Source organism: Thalassophryne amazonica, chromosome 7 (genome assembly GCF_902500255.1).
Source record: "Thalassophryne amazonica chromosome 7, fThaAma1.1, whole genome shotgun sequence".
In the NCBI taxonomy this organism is placed as follows: domain Eukaryota; kingdom Metazoa; phylum Chordata; class Actinopteri; order Batrachoidiformes; family Batrachoididae; genus Thalassophryne; species Thalassophryne amazonica.
The window spans coordinates 7,185,595-7,201,424 of record NC_047109.1 but is presented as its reverse complement, the minus strand read 5'-3'; the positions used below and the strand labels follow the sequence as shown (position 1 = coordinate 7,201,424).

The 15,830-nt window shown below is 40.7% G+C and overlaps 1 protein-coding gene across 44 annotated transcripts in view; it reads right to left on the bottom strand.

Moving 5' to 3' along the window:
- The window catches only part of rims2a (regulating synaptic membrane exocytosis 2a), a 725,652-nt gene that overhangs the window by 150,581 nt on the left and 559,241 nt on the right, over positions 1–15,830 (bottom strand). For 33 of the 44 annotated variants that reach the window (XM_034173773.1, XM_034173780.1, XM_034173774.1 and 30 more), the window contains one exon: positions 11,497–11,597. The exons of the other annotated variants lie outside the window; for them this stretch is intronic. In XM_034173773.1, coding sequence (XP_034029664.1) covers positions 11,497–11,597 — 101 coding nt within the window. The remainder of the gene's footprint in view (positions 1–11,496; positions 11,598–15,830) is intronic. 44 annotated transcript variants of the gene reach the window in all.

Here is a 15,830-nt window from a genome sequence, read left to right as displayed (position 1 = left end):
GTGATAATTACAGGAGTGATTCATTTGAAAAGGCTTTGTAAATAATATAATAAGTACTATTATTAATGTCCATTCTTCATGTAATGTGGAGTATCCGGTGTAAAACCTGTGCCAAATCAAAGTGCAGATCCATATCCAATCAGCTGTGTTGACTCCGACTTTATTATTATTGCTGAGGACATTACGCTTTCATCACAACTTGTTTGTTTGTTTAGGGCCCTATCACACCCTGATGATTTAGCCAGCGTATGCCGACCTAAAAAATTGGCAAATACATGGAATACCTTAAACAAATTATGCAGCTGCCCCACTATGACAATAGCCAGCCTGTGCTGACAGCCCCCCCCCCGCCGCTGACGTGAATAAATGAGGTGCTGTGACTCTTTCAACTTCTAAAACATCTTGGTGTTCTCTAGTTCAGGCTGAGAAATGCACGAAACACAGAAGGACTTCTTTTAAAATGCTACATTTCTTCAGCCACGACAAGGAACTAAAGTATTTTCAGACACAGTTTTTCCAAAATCAAGACACTTTATGTGGATACATTTTTATCAGGCTGTGATGATGAATCCGACTGAAATGACCAGGTAAGATTAAGTCTTTATATTTACTTGGTGTGTGAATGGTTTTAATATTTGTAAGAGTCTGAACTGTGCACATGAGGACTGCAGCTTTGACCCAATCAATGCACAGCATCAATGGACGTATTTTGACTTTTGAGTAATTTACAAGAAACGTGTGTCAATGGCCTGCGTATGTGGGATGTGTCAGTCACATGCTGGCATGCGTCAAATATGCTGTGCATGCCCAAAATTTTGCAACAATTTCACTGTACTACACCGTATACCGCCGTGCGTCAACGTGCTCTTAACTTACACAAAACTTACCCATAACTTATTAGACATATGTCAGCGTATTTCCTGTATTTTTCATAGGTCGGCATATGCTGGCTAAGTTGTCAAGGTGTGTCAGGCCTGTTACTAGCAGGATTATGCAAAAACTGCCAGGCTGATTTTCAAAGAATTTGGTGAGGAGGTGCACAGAACACGGATGTTTTGGAATGGATCTGGATTTTTTTCCCCACATTCTTTGTGTGGCACGGTGGCTCAGTGGCTGACAGTCCTGCCTCACAGGAAGAAGGATCGGGGTTCAAGTCCACCCATGTCTACTTCCTTCTGGCATTTGCATGCTCTTCACATGTCCATGTGGTTTTCCTTCCCCCATCAAAGAACCTACGGAGAACACATTTTCTTGTGTGTGTGCAGTAATGCAATAGAGGACTTTTTCTTCTTCTTAACCATTTTTCTCATAACTTTCTCGGGAATTACTACATGGATTTTAACAAATAAAAAATTCTGGCATATTTATAGTGATGATGCCTATAAAAATACTGAGTGTGCATCTGAATAAAAGTTTAAACGCAGTGAGAATACACTCTCATAGTTGGGGTGATCTTCCCCCAAATAAGACTAGAACAGTTAACTGTATATATAAATTGTTGCTCCTGGACGAGCATAGGGGGCAGAGTTTTCTACGTCACCATGTTTCTGTTCGGTAGGTTGAACAAGTCACCATGTTTGCTAAGACTAGTGTGTTCCCAAAAACGAAATAGAGTAAGCAGTCAGTCTACATGTCTGTCTACATGTCTACAAGAAGAATGAGTGGAGTTTGTGACAGAGGTCCTCCTGCTGGAAGGAGTTTTACCCAGCAATCGTCCGTCACTGAGTCCCGGTGAATCCCACAGTACGACACAGGCAGACAGCCTCACTGAGCCAACAAGCTCCAACTTTCTCCACATCTGGACGTATTACACAGACCCAGTTTGTCCAACGGAGCGTCTGCAAATTTGACTAAAGCTGGTGAATAATTAGCCTAGCCTTTAGCAACAAGCTGTGTTAGCTGATGCTAGCACTCAGCTCACTGGGTCTTTTATATTTGGATATTGTTTGTTTATTTTTTTAACCTAATAATCCTATTTTTGGTCACTGCTTTGTCTATAACAGTCTTAATTTTTAAAAAACTTTTACTTTATTGTACTTATTTTTTAAATGGTCTGATTGTTTTCACAAATATAAAAGCTATAAAATATTAAATTAAATAGGTAATTTTTTGTAAAATTTGTAATGGGAGACAGCTGACTTATCGATGGTGTGGCCATCGGACATAATTCAGGTTCCCTATGTAACCCCTTAAAAATTAATTGCCCACCCCTGGTCTAGTGGTTAAGCAGTGGGCTTGACACCAATTGATCCTCAGTTCAAACCTCTGTCTGTCCAGAAAATCACTAAGGGCTCTTGGGCAAGGTCCTTAATCCCCAAGCTGCTCCTGGCGTAAATGTGAGGCATTACTGTAAAACGCTTTGAGCTTCTGATACAGATGGAAAAGCGTTATTTACCTTTTACCAATGAAACGAGCACAACATGGTTTTATATTAATCACTGTAAAATCAGACAAGTTTACTTGCCTTTCCTTAAAAAAACAAACAAACTGGAAACCAACTGCCTGTAAAAAAATGACAAGCACGAGTACTTTTTTCATGTATTTTACATGAAAACTTACTTATCTTTTTCCAGGCAATCGGTTTCCCCCTTTTTTTTTTTAAGTAAAGTCAACTTGTCAGGTTTTACAGTGTTGATTCTTTAGCCTGTATCTTTATATTTTCAGAAAATGTATTTGTTCACTTGCCCCACACCAGGAAAGTTTTTACTAAAAATTCAATGTTCAGAATTTTTAATGGTAAATGGACTGCATTTATATTGCGCTTTTCCACCTATATCAGAAGCTCAAAGCCCTTTACAATGATGCCTCACATTCACCCATTCACACTCACACACTGATGTCAGGGTGCTGCCATGGAAGGCGCTCACTACACACCGAGAACAACTTGGGGATTAAGGATCCTGCCCAAGGATCCGCTGTAACTGTCCGGCCAGACTGGGGTTTGAACTGAGGATCCTCTGGTCTGAACCCCAATGCTTAACCACTAGACCATCACCTCCCACATGTTATTTTTCATCTTCTTAAAGCCATCTGAATACTTATTTTCTTCTTCACAGCAATGTTAAACTAATCTAACATTGCTTTATATTGTTGGTTTTAGCCATCATCCCTATATGGTAATGTTCCTGTTTTTTTTTCTTCTTTTCATTTTTGTGTCATTTTAAAACAAGGAAAAAATGTTTTGAGGCCTAATCCTGGAAATGGGATCTCAAATCACTGCCTGTCACAAACCAGGAAAGCAGTTGGGAATGCCTTTGAGATTTTTGGTGTGCAGGGAAGAAGGATCCACCATTGGGTGATTGGAGTGAATCCTGCAAATAGTGATGCACACCAAAACCTCCAGTCCAGAAGACAACATTGCTGCTGTTCAAAATGTGATTAAAATCTGGTTAAATGTCCTGAGAGTCCAGCTCACCTGTCATCTCTGCAAACTCACACCTGTTGGTGCTCTTCTAAATAAAAGAAAAAGGTCTTTAAAGAGCAACTATTTTAATTATTTGAAAGAGTTGTTTCCTCTGATATTTTAATATTAAATGAATAAATCATTAAACACGTATTTGATGTCAAGCTTTAGTCAATAAGACACTTTTTCTTGCACAGGTAGAAGAAGCCCCACCTCTATTGTGCACAATTTCAAAGCATTCACAATCACTAGAATGGTCCAATTCATTTTTTAGTAATTACTTCTCTACTGATTGCAACACTGAAAGCGATCACATAGTCAATGAGGACGTAATTAAATACTGAAATGGTTCAATACGGGGCTTGTGTCACATGACTACATGTGCTGACAAATAGCCACCAAGAGCAAATTAATGTGACTGAAGAAAACAGACATTAATCCTTATCAGACTCACTATAGTCATTGTTGCATCACTTCATTTTGTGTTTGTAAAAAATATTTACATTTATTTACGTGTCTTTTTCCTGGTTTAAATGCAAATATGAATGAATGAATCTACCAGACTTAAAAATGCACACATTACTTTTCATGCTATTTTATTTGTCTAACAATAAAATCAAGAAATACTTTCATCTGAAGCAACAGCAACGGACAACTTATGGTATTAATTTACAGATGAACATCCAAAATTTGTAACACAAGAATTTTTTTTACTTCAAAGTGAAAAGTTAAAAAAAGTAAATCTCGTGGTACAAAAACATGTTTGTAAGGATTTTTCTTTTAAAAACGGCCGTGTAAAAATGAGCAGGAGCTCTCTGACTGTCAGTCTGACACACAAGTCATGCCTCATTTCTATTGGTCATGTGACATGTCACAGCGCAACATGGAGAAAGTTGGATTAGGATGACCTTTGACCATGATGAGTTTGACATCAAGTTTTTGCCTCTTTCCTCAGTAATGCATCACCTGCACTAAGCTTTTCATTGAAAATAATGGTTTTCAGAGCACTGCACGCTGTGTTTGCGTACTCCGTGTGAAAGGTCCTTAAGGTTGTGGAAGTGTGAACTTAGCTTTCAACCCATTTAGATCTGACGCAACATATGTGCCCTTTGCCTTTAACATGTGTGACAGTTTTTTATTATGTTCAAGGAAAGAACAGAAGAAACTGAAATGAAGTAATGCAACTTGATTTGCTGAAATACACATAAGGAAGGAAAGCTTCATTATGTAATGCAAATGTGGTTTGTTCAGGGATTAGGTGCTTTAGAAGAAGTCCTATATAGAACACTGAGCTCCATTAATGCTGGTGCTTATCCCCAGATTTCATAGTGTGAAGTGGATGACAGTCTCCCGCTGGAAGGGACGCCAGTCCATCACAGGATACCTCCTCAACCAAGGCTGGTACCCATTTACAGCTGGGTGGACTGGACCTTGGAGATGAAGTGCCTTGTACAACAGCACAGGCAGGTAATGTGACCGAGACTTGAACCCAGATCTACCAAACAGTGCTCTTAGCCCTCAGAAAACGTCTGAAAGTGTTACTTCAGACGATGACTGATGACCTGAGCGAGGGGAGCTACACTGAATCAGTGATCCGTGATGCTTTTCTTTGGTCGCACATCTTGAAAACTGAGATCTTTTAGAACTCACTCATCTTGCATCAGGCTCTAAAGGGAGAAACATGCATATGTTCCCCCTGATCCAAATGGGTGAACTGGATCTGTGTCATTAATCATGTTTCTATGAGTGGAATATTTACAGTAAGCAAATCTTAACCCAGTCTTACGGTAAAGGCTTTGAAATAAGGCCACACAGAAGTATCACTTAAAAATAGCGAGAGCCTTGTTTTATCACTGGCACATCTCCAAGAAGGATAACGCTCGGCAGGCGAGGATGGCTCATACTTTAATTTGCTTTTTATAGAGCACACTGGCTGATCCAAATGCAACACTTTTCATACCACAGACTTAAAAGGAAAGCTGGAGAAGGAAGGTCTGGCTTGGACTGCTTGACCCGGTCTGCACACTCAACTAAACATGTTCAGGACCTTTACAGAGTGGAATAGTAAACACTCTCCTCTGCAGACACTCAGCATCACATTTCTTAAATTTACAAAAAGGAGTCAAAAGCTTCACATTATAAACAACCCACACATGAAAAAATGCCATCTGTATTTACACCCAGTCCTGTGTGTCCATCTGTCCATGTGTGAATGAAATGACTCAAAGTGTTTAGATCCTCATTGAGCTCTATTCTGGAAAAACAAACAAACAAAAAAACCCAAAAGATAAAACACTCTGCTCAGAAAGTGATGAATTACAGCTGGTCTGTGAGTCAATAGTGGACTTTGCAGTGCCCTTCATGAATTCCTAGGTGCTATGATTGTTTTTCTTTCTGCCACTAGAGGTCATGTTAGTGTCACACTTCAGGAGATAAACAAAGCTTCCCTCCTCGGCCACTCTTCCTCACTCTTTTTCCCTCCCTTGTCTGTACTGAACAGAAGGAACAGCAGGTGGAGCTTTTTAACAGGTGCTTCTGGCTCTCTATGTGGAAGAAGCTCGTGGATGGACTGGAGGCATTTTTAGCCTCCAAGTATGATTTTAGGACATATTCCCAGAAAGTCATTGTGTGCTGTGTTGGGGAAACAAAGCACAGCTATGTGGTGAGTCCTGAGTACTGCTGTCTTGTTATAAATATTGGAAGTTGTAATGCCGCGTTCACACCAGGCGCAACGCGAGCGACAGCAGCGACAGGTTGCCATGTAATCCCTATGTAAGGACGCGTTTTGGCACCAAGTCACACAGCGCAACGCAATGGACGCGAATGAAGCGACGCGAGTGAAGCGATTTTGAGCGATTGGCGCATTTGTGGCGTGATATTGCATAACGTCATAGCGTTGCCCTCCTCCCCAAGTTGAAAAATCTGAACTTTTTCGTCTTGTCACGCCACAATGACCAATCAGGGACTGAATATGTAGTGACGTGGAGATGACTGGAGTTTGACTGAAGATGTGAACATGTCCTGTCTCTGGTAGCAGCCTGTGAGCAGGACTTATGTCTCTTTTGTCCTTTATTTCACAATTATGACAGAGTTTTTTGAGTGAGCAGCAGCCCCGCAGCAGCGGGAACAGAGGTTTTTTTTTTTTTTTTTTTACGTGCATGCGAGCGAATCGTCCGTGGAGATTATTTTACTTATTAACTACACAGATGTATAATAAAGCAAATCGTGACTGATTTCTAAACATAATTATGACAGAGTTTTGGGGGGAAGAGCGAGCAGCAGCCCTGCAGCAAGCAGCAGAGTTTTTTTTTTTGTTTAATTGTTTACATGTGCGCACGTGAACGGGACAGGAGGTCCTCAAACTGGGTCCTGCAGAGGCAGAAGGACCGCGGAAAGTGGCCGTCATCCAGACGCAACTCCTGCAACAAATGATGATACTCCTCAAATTGGGAGCTTTCCACAACAACTCGCTCCGTGTGATCAAATCAAATCAAATCAATTTTATTTATGTAGCGCCAAATCACAACAAACAGTCACCCCAAGGTGCTTTATATTGTAAGGCAAAAGCCATACAATAATTACAGAAAAACCCCAACGGTCAAAATGACCCCCTATGAGCAAGCACTTGGTGACAGTGGGAAGGAAAACTCCCTTTTAACAGGGAGAAACATCCAGCAGAACCAGGCTCAGGGAGGGGCAGTCTTCTGCTGGGACTGGTTGGGGCTGAGGGGAGAGAATCAGGAAAAAGACATGCTGTGGAAGAGAGCAGAGATCAATCACTAATGATTAAAAGCAGAGTGGTGCATACAGAGCAAAAAGAGGTGAATAAAAAGAAACACTGGGTGCATCACAGGAAACTCCCCAGCAGTCTAAGTCTATAGCAGCATAACTAAGGGATGGTTCAGGGTCACCTGATCCAGCCCTAACTATAAGCTTTTTCAAAAAGGAAAGTTTTAAGATTAATCTTAAATCTTAATCTCTATCTCCCTAATCCAAATTGGGAGCTGGTTCCACAGTAGAGGAGCCTGAAGGGCCAGAGGGCCTTTTTTTGCCTTCTTGCTCTCGGTTGGGACGGTCGCATTTTTCTTACCTCCTCCCTCCCCAACTTTCCTGCTACTGTAGCGTGTTTGTCTGTGAGGCTGCCAGCCCTGCTCCTCTGGAAATGGCAAAATGGATCTAATCAAATGGTCTCTGAACGCAATTGACACTATTTTTTCTACAAGACACTCAGGAGCGGAGGACCCGACCTGTCCTGCCCGGACACATGTGGCGGGTTACGTGATGGACAGCTGGCAGAGGTGGCAAGTCATGTGCCTGTACACGTTGTCTGTGGAGGACGTTGAAGATGTTTACTCATTTGGAGCTGTGGTGACTGGGTTTCTGCTGTGTGGAGAGGCCATAGCATTGGTTTACCGGAAAATTAAGAAGGTGGAGGCGGCATTAACTGGCCCGTCCAGGCTGCCCCACATGATCGATTCGATTCGATTGGAAGGGCAGTGCCAGCTCAGTCAGCGGGTGTTAACCGCATGGTGGAATCCATCTCGGGGAGAATAGCTGCACTGGAAAACCACTTTGATCGTCAGTAATGACCACATCTCTTCTCCTCTATTCAGATGTATTTGGGAGCCACTCTGAAGTTTCAGACAGTGGAATCTTTCAGGCGTCTGTTAATCTGGATATCTATTTGGTTTCCAAACACCAGCTGCCCTTCAAGGCCACTGAGATAAAATCCTCCCCCCGAGGAACACTCCTGATCCCTCGCTCCTCGTCTTACCCCACCTCTCTTGTCTTTCCCTCTCCTAGTCCTGTGATGTTGACTGTGGGACATTGGACTCTGGTGGACTGATTCAGGACTGGGATCCCCTCCAGGATGGACAGATAAGGCCTGTTGATGGCGCCAAGGGCGGCCTCCGGGCTGTCTGTCTGAACACTGGACACATTCAAGTCTCGGCTGTCGTCTGTTGTCTGCTGTGATTGTTTACTGTTTTTCTGTGACTGTTTTCTGTGCTTATGGGGGTTTTTTTTGCTTCAGTGGTGCTGTGTGTGTTCAACACAGCAGCAATGGAGTTTTTTCTTTCCCAATACTTTCCTTGTGTGTGCTTTTATGTGTGTTGTTGTTTGTTAAGTGTGTCATGAAGCCGGTCAAGGTTTGCTCAGCCCTGCTCGTGACTCAGGGCAGGGACATACATCTAGAGCTGGGTCCCCGGGCGCCGTAAAGGCGACCTCTGCTCCTAACTGGCAATTAGGATGGGTTAAATGCAGTAAACACATTTCCTTGTGCAGGGAACATGTTCCTATGTGCATATGACAATAAACTCCTCTGAATCCTTGAATCCTTGAATCCCTGAAAGCTGAAGGCTCTGCCTCCCATTCTACTCTTACAAACCCTAGGAACTAGGAAGTATGCCTGCAGTCTGAGAGCGAAGTGCTCTATTGGGGAGATATGGTACTATGAGGTCCCTAAGATAAGATGGGACCTGATTATTCAAAACCTTATAAGTAAGAAGAAGAATTTTAAATTCTATTCTGGAATTAACAGGGAGCCAATGAAGAGAAGCCAATATGGATGAAATATGCTCTCTCCTTCTAGTCCCTGTCAGTACTCTAGCTGCAGCATTTTGAATTAACTGAAGGCTTTTCAGGGAACTTTTAGGACAACCTGATAATAATAATAATTTCTCTAAGCTGATAATAATCAGCATCACTCTGAGACAAGACCTTTCTAATTTTAGAGATATTGCACAAATGCAAAAAAGCAGTCCTACATATTTGTTTAATATGCGCATTGAAGGACATATCCTGATCAAAAATTACTCCAAGATTTCTCACAGTATTACTGGAGGTCAGGGTAATGCCATCCAGAGTAAGGATCTGGTTAGACACCATGTTTCTAAGATTTGTGGGGCCAAGTACAATAACTTCAGTTTTATCTGAATTTAAAAGCAGGAAATTAGAGGTCATCCATGTCTTTATGTCTGAAAGACATTCCTGCAGTTTAACTAATTGGTGTGTGTCCTCTGGCTTCATGGATAGATAAAGATGGGTATCAATGCGTAACAATGAAATTTTAGCAATGCTGTCTAATAATACTGCCTAAGGGAAGCATGTATAAAGTGAATAAAATCGGTCCTAGCACAGACCCTTGTGGAACTCCATAATTAACCTTAGTCCATGAAGAAGACTCCTCATTTACATGAACAAATTGTAATCTATTAAATATGATTCAAACCCCTGCAGCGCAGTGCCTTTAATACATATGGCATGCTCTAATCTCTGTAATAAAATTTTATGGTCAACAGTATCAAAAGCTGCACTGAGGTCTAACATGACAAGCACAGAGATGAGTCCACTGTCTGAGGCCATAAGAAGATCATTTGTAACCTTCACTAATGCTGTTTCTGTACTATGATGAATTCTGAAACCTGAGTGAAACTCTTCAAATAGAACATTCCTCTGCAGATGATCAGTTAGCTGTTTTATAACTACCCTTTCAAGAATTTTTGAGAGAAAAGGAAGGTTGGAGATTGGCCTATAATTAGCTAAGATAGCTGGGTCAAGTGATGGCTTTTGAAGTAATGGTTTAATTACTGCCACCTTAAAAGCCTGTGGTACATAGCCAACTAATAAAGATAGATTGATCATATTTAAGATCGAAGCATTAATTAACGGTAGGGCTTCCTTGAGCAGCCTGGTAGAAATGGGGTCATAGACATGTTGATGGTTTGGATGAAGTGACTAATGAAAGTAACTCAGACAGAACAATCGGAGAGAAAGAGTCTAACCAAATACCAGCATTACTGAAAGCAGTCGAACATAAAGATATGTCTTTGGGATGGTTATGAATAATTTTTTCTCTAATAGTTAAAATTTTATTAGCAAAGAAAGTCATGAAGTCATTACTAGTTAAAGTTAAAGGAATACTCAGCTCAATAGAGCTCTGACTCTTTGTCAGCCTGGCTACAGTGCTGAAAAGAAACCTGGGGTTGTTCTTATTTTCTTCAATTAGTGATGAATAGTAAGATGTCCTAGCTTTACGGAGGGCTTTTTTTATAGAGCAACAGACTCTTTTTCCAGGCTAAATGAAGATCTTCTAAATTAGTGAGACGCCATTTCCTCTCCAGCTTACGGGTTATCTGCTTTAAGCTGCGAGTTTGTGGGTTATACCACAGAGTCAGGCACTTCTGATTTAAGGCTCTCTTTTTCAGAGGAGATACAGCATCCAAAGTTGTGCTCAATGAGGATGTAAAGCTATTGACGAGATAATCTATCTCACTCAAAGAGTTTAGGTAGCTACTCTGCGCTGTGTTGGTATATGGCATTAGAGAACATAACAAAGAAGGAATCATATCCTTAAACCCAGTTACAGTGCTTTCAGAAAGACTTCTACTGAAATGAAACTTATTCCCCACTGCTGGGTAGTCCATTAAAGTAAATGTAAATGTTATTAATAAATGATCAGACAAAAAGGGGTTTTCGGGGAATACTGTTAAGTCTTCAATTTCTCAAGGTCTCAATTGATCAAGGTCTGTCATGTTAACTTGACTGACAACCAGAGCCGACAAGCGGAATGGAAGCTGCTCCTATTTAATGAGGCACTGGGGCAAATTTTCGCAGCAAAAGCAGAGCGACACACCAGGCGATGGTGGCGCATCCGTTGCCACGTGACCCCCATGAATTTGCGGCATATGATCGCGCCCGGCGTGAACGCGGCATAACACTTTCACAGGATAGGACTTCCATATACTAAAAGTGCATAGGCAGCCACACTCGGAATGTAAACAGGGGACAGAAAAGCTCAGAGCACCTTAAGCCATGAAATTTTCACATGGAAAATAGGTATTTGTGTATAATAGGTATTTGTGTGTAATATTGCCTGTAATCTCAGATAGGACACTTTTAAATACTGTTGTCCCTTTGGACTGCTTTTGAGTCTAAATAGTGCACCTTCCTCATCTTACACGAGCTGAACATCACTGTACATATGTGCAGTGTTAATATATTCATGTCTGACTGTGTGAGTGTGTGGGCGTGTATACCATATGGCATGTTTCTATGAGTGCAGAGTACCACAGTACACCTGGACCTGCTTTTACCTTGTAGTAGTCCTGCTCCAGCCGGGAGTCAGAACCTCCTCCCTGCCTGTACTTATTCACTTTCAGCTTCATCTGCTTGCTCCTCTCGTCCATGTCCATACCTGAGGACAGAGAGGAAACACCATGAGATTACGAGTGTTACTGTGACGGAGGCATGATGGCGGCGCATACGGTCATGGTGACAGACAAGCTGCTGCTGCTGCTTCTGCTGTGGTATGAGCCATGAGTTGTGACAAGGACAAGTCCAATGGAAAAAGCTGGATGATTGGCTGTAATTTACAAAATCAAATAAAAAAAATGCTGGATCTGAAGCTAAGCTGCACAATGTGTTTAAACGCCGAATGTCACAGCAGACAGTAATCACTTTAATCAAAATGTTCTTTGTTAATACAATGATACTCAAGAAACACAACCAACCGACTAACACGCAAAGCATCAAGTTAAAATCCGTATAATCCAGGGACCGTCAACTACCAATGAACTGATGCAGCCTTGTGAAGTCAACCTATGGCACAGATGACACCATTCAGCTCCAGAATGAAGGAGAAAGCCAACCCTACAAATAAACAACCTAAGACCACTTAAGGAGACACACAGAAGCCAAACAACAGTACTTGAATTGTGAGGGAAGGGCAGTTACAACAGTATCCCTCGTGACATAATTTCCTCAGCATGATCCAGCACACAAGTAACTAAGAGTAAAGCCCTTCAGCAACCAGACCGGAGCCAAGTGGAGCCCTACGTATGATCTAGCTGCAGCAGACAGATGTCGACTTTCTGAAAACTGGATTGGATAGTTGTCCACTGGGACCCAGGACAGTTCCATAAAATGGTGGCTGCAGCAACACGCAGCACCAGCAACTGCTCCAAGAATTGATGTGACCTGGTGTGAACCCAAACCCAACATAAGAGGACATTCACCAGGCAAAATGGGATTTCAGTGGTTATTTAAGGAGATACCAGGAGGGCGTGTTGGCGTTGCTCTGGCCATGTGGCAGTTTTCCTTTTCCCACTGTTTTTGCATTCCGTTACATTCAATTAATTCTGGTAAGCAAACGTCAGTTATGATAACATAAAATGTACAAGAAATATGTTCAAAGTCAATGGATGATGGGCAAGGTGGCAGCTTTCTTGGAGCTAAATGGTCACTTCACTGACATATATGAGCTTCTGCTGTGAAGTGGTTTCCAGGATATCTCTTATCTGAATGACAGTAACTGCAAACTCAAGTGTTTGTTGATTGTACAGGAACCGTTCAGAACAGCCAGATGTCACTTTAATGAGCAGTGGAATGTAAAGAAAAACAAAACACCAAACAGGTGTGAGGTAAATACTTGTATATCTTGTTTCCGACCCAAAATTAAGAGGTGCACAGTTTAAGGTCCTTAGACCCGAGGAACATGCTTGCTTAATGCTTCTTTTGGACAAATTTTGCACCCTGCTGTTTCAAAGTTAGCTTTGAGAATCCTCTCGCCATGCTGGACTTGGGCCAGAAGCATCAACGTGGGCACTACTCTGGGTGGTAAAACCTATCACCCATAAATTGGTAGCTATATATACCTAGTTAATATTTATGTGTGATGGTCATCCCACAGTGGTAGCTGTGGCCAGGAACAGATCAATGAAGGATTACACAGGAGTAAAATTTTACAAATGCTTCAATCATATTGAACTGTATCCTACATTATTTGTCTGACCATAAAGATTCCAAAAAGGTACAGTTTGAACTAGCTATGTCTGAATGTTACAGAGTTAATGGAAAAACAACAACAAAAAAATGGTGACACAGGGGGTCAAAAGGTAAAGTTGGTCCAATACTGGTAAAAAAAACAAAACAAAAAAAAACAAGATGCAAATTATTGGCTAATACTATTTTAAAAAGGAATAGTTGTGCACCATCAGTCCTGGTTAGTTTTCACATCATGTAGTAACAGAGCTCATAGAATCCAATGGACGTTGACCTTGTTTGACCTTTACTTTGGAGAGCAAGCATTAAACATGCTCAGTTATCCTGCCACTGCAAATAATGACTGTGTTTTATGGCTGCATCACTTTCAGTTATTGCGTGTCCTGTGAAATATTTGCTGTGCGTTGCGTTTTTGCCTCATTAATATGGCCAAAGCAGATGGTCGCCCCACTTAGTCTGGTCTGCTTGAAATGTCTTTCTGCAATCCAAAAAATGCTGAGCTGTAGTTTTTCCTTAATACTGTCACCAAACCATGCTGGCTCATGTGGTGGGTAAGTTCAAGACCCTACTTATGTGTTGTCCTTTTAGGTGACTTATGATCTGGTTCTGTATAAATGAATTTAAACTGATCTATTTCTATTACTTGTGTGCTACAGTCTGCAAATCATGTTCATTTGCTATTGTTAAAAAACAACTTTTTTCATAGTTCGTTGCAGCACATTGGGAAGTTGAAGACAAAAGAAAAACAATTATCCTTTAATGGTACAATTAATCTTTCTCTAATTTGTAGATGCATTAATGTATATTCTAATTGTACATATTGGGCTAAAACAATGAAATGGTAGGTATGGTTTTTAATCCATCACCCTGACACTAACCCTAACCACAATAAAAAGGCATTGTCCCTTCAGAGTCTTATGACCATGTGTATCACCAAGAGACATGTCCACATGGACAGACGATTTCCTGACAATCCAGTCATGTGACGCCTTGAAATGAAAACACGTTGTAATAAAACACCATTTCTGACAAAATGCTTTGTCAGAAATGTTTGACAATACAACAAATTGCAGAAAGACACAACAAAATGTCCAACCTGTCCCTCTGAACTCACTCAAACTGAAAGATCAAAAAAATCCACACAACTTGGTTTTTCCTCATCTCTTTCTTCTTCTCCTTCAATCAAAGGACTCTACTACAAGCACATCTCTCATTGTAAAACTATCACCAGATAATCTCTATACACATTTAACCTTCTGTGGATTTGGCAACAGACAGCTGCAGAACAACAAACAACCGAAACACAGCGGTGCCTCACAAAGCAAACATTTCACAGAAGCGCGTCCCTTTAGACTGTAATTATATTGCAATCTTTAAATAAAATACTCAGCATGACTAAAGGTCAAATTCAGGACTAATTGCACCTCCACACGCCCCAGTTGCTCTCTGTCTCATCTTTTGTGTCATATGAAGGCAAAGAATAAGTGAAGAAGTGCAGAGTTCCATGCAATGTGATGCACCAACAGCTGCATATAAATAAGCAACACGAGCAAAGCAAATGAATGACAGCAGTGTTAGAGAAAGGTTCATCTCTCAGTCCAAGAAAACAATCATTGGCTGATTGTTTACTTGTTAATCTGCTGATTAAGGAACATCTCAAATAAAGTTTAGGTCAGAACACTTGTTTAAGTTGGTGGAAAATATAAAAATGAACCAAAGGGAGAGTAAAACTCTGAAATTGAAAGAATTTCACAAATACAGATGTGTGTCTGTGTGTGTGTGTGTGTGTGTGTGTGTGTGTGTGTTGGGGGGGGTCTTTAAAAGTTAAAACATTCAGACTTATTTCTTGTATGATGTGGTTTTGGTGTCATGCGCTGAACAGTCTCACTGTGATCAGTTAAAAAACCTCCAAAAAGCCCTGAAGGACCCTTAATTTGGCGAGGGGGGGGGGTTGATTTAAGAAGGTTTGCAACAAGATGATTCCACTAAAAAACCCAAATGTGTATTATGTAGATGTGCTTTGCTGCAGATGGTTGTGTCATAACTATCAAATATCAGGAACTGTAGAATTGTATCGGATTGTCAACATTACTGTAAAATTCATTCATTAGTAATCATTCTATACAAAGCACCACCTCAAATTCCACTTTTAAATGTTTAAAATGAAATATTTTGTGTGAAACCTGTGGTTTTATAAGAACTTCATCTTGGGTACTTCATTCTTAGTATTTTTAATTAACATTCTCCCGTCAATCAGGAGGGTAAGACTTTTGCACATCACTGTATCTATAACTACCTACTTTTTTAATTACTTTATTTAGTTAGAATTGTGTTCTTGTTAACATAAATAGAACTTTTACTTCAGCAAGTCAAATCCAACATAGTAACGTGTCAGTTTGGCTCTAGAATAGTAGGCATTTTTATTTTTATTTTATTGGGAGAATTTTGTTAAAACCTGAACCTGATCTTAATAAAATAATTGAGGGATTATTCAAAGAATATGAATTTCTTTTCACTGTCAGCTGGAACAGTGAACATGTACCTATGTTTTATTAAGAACATTAGGTAGGTTTCAGGAATTTTGTTTGTTTATTTGGACTGTATCCGGGCAGATTTAAACGATTTATAGAATACTGGTATCACCTGA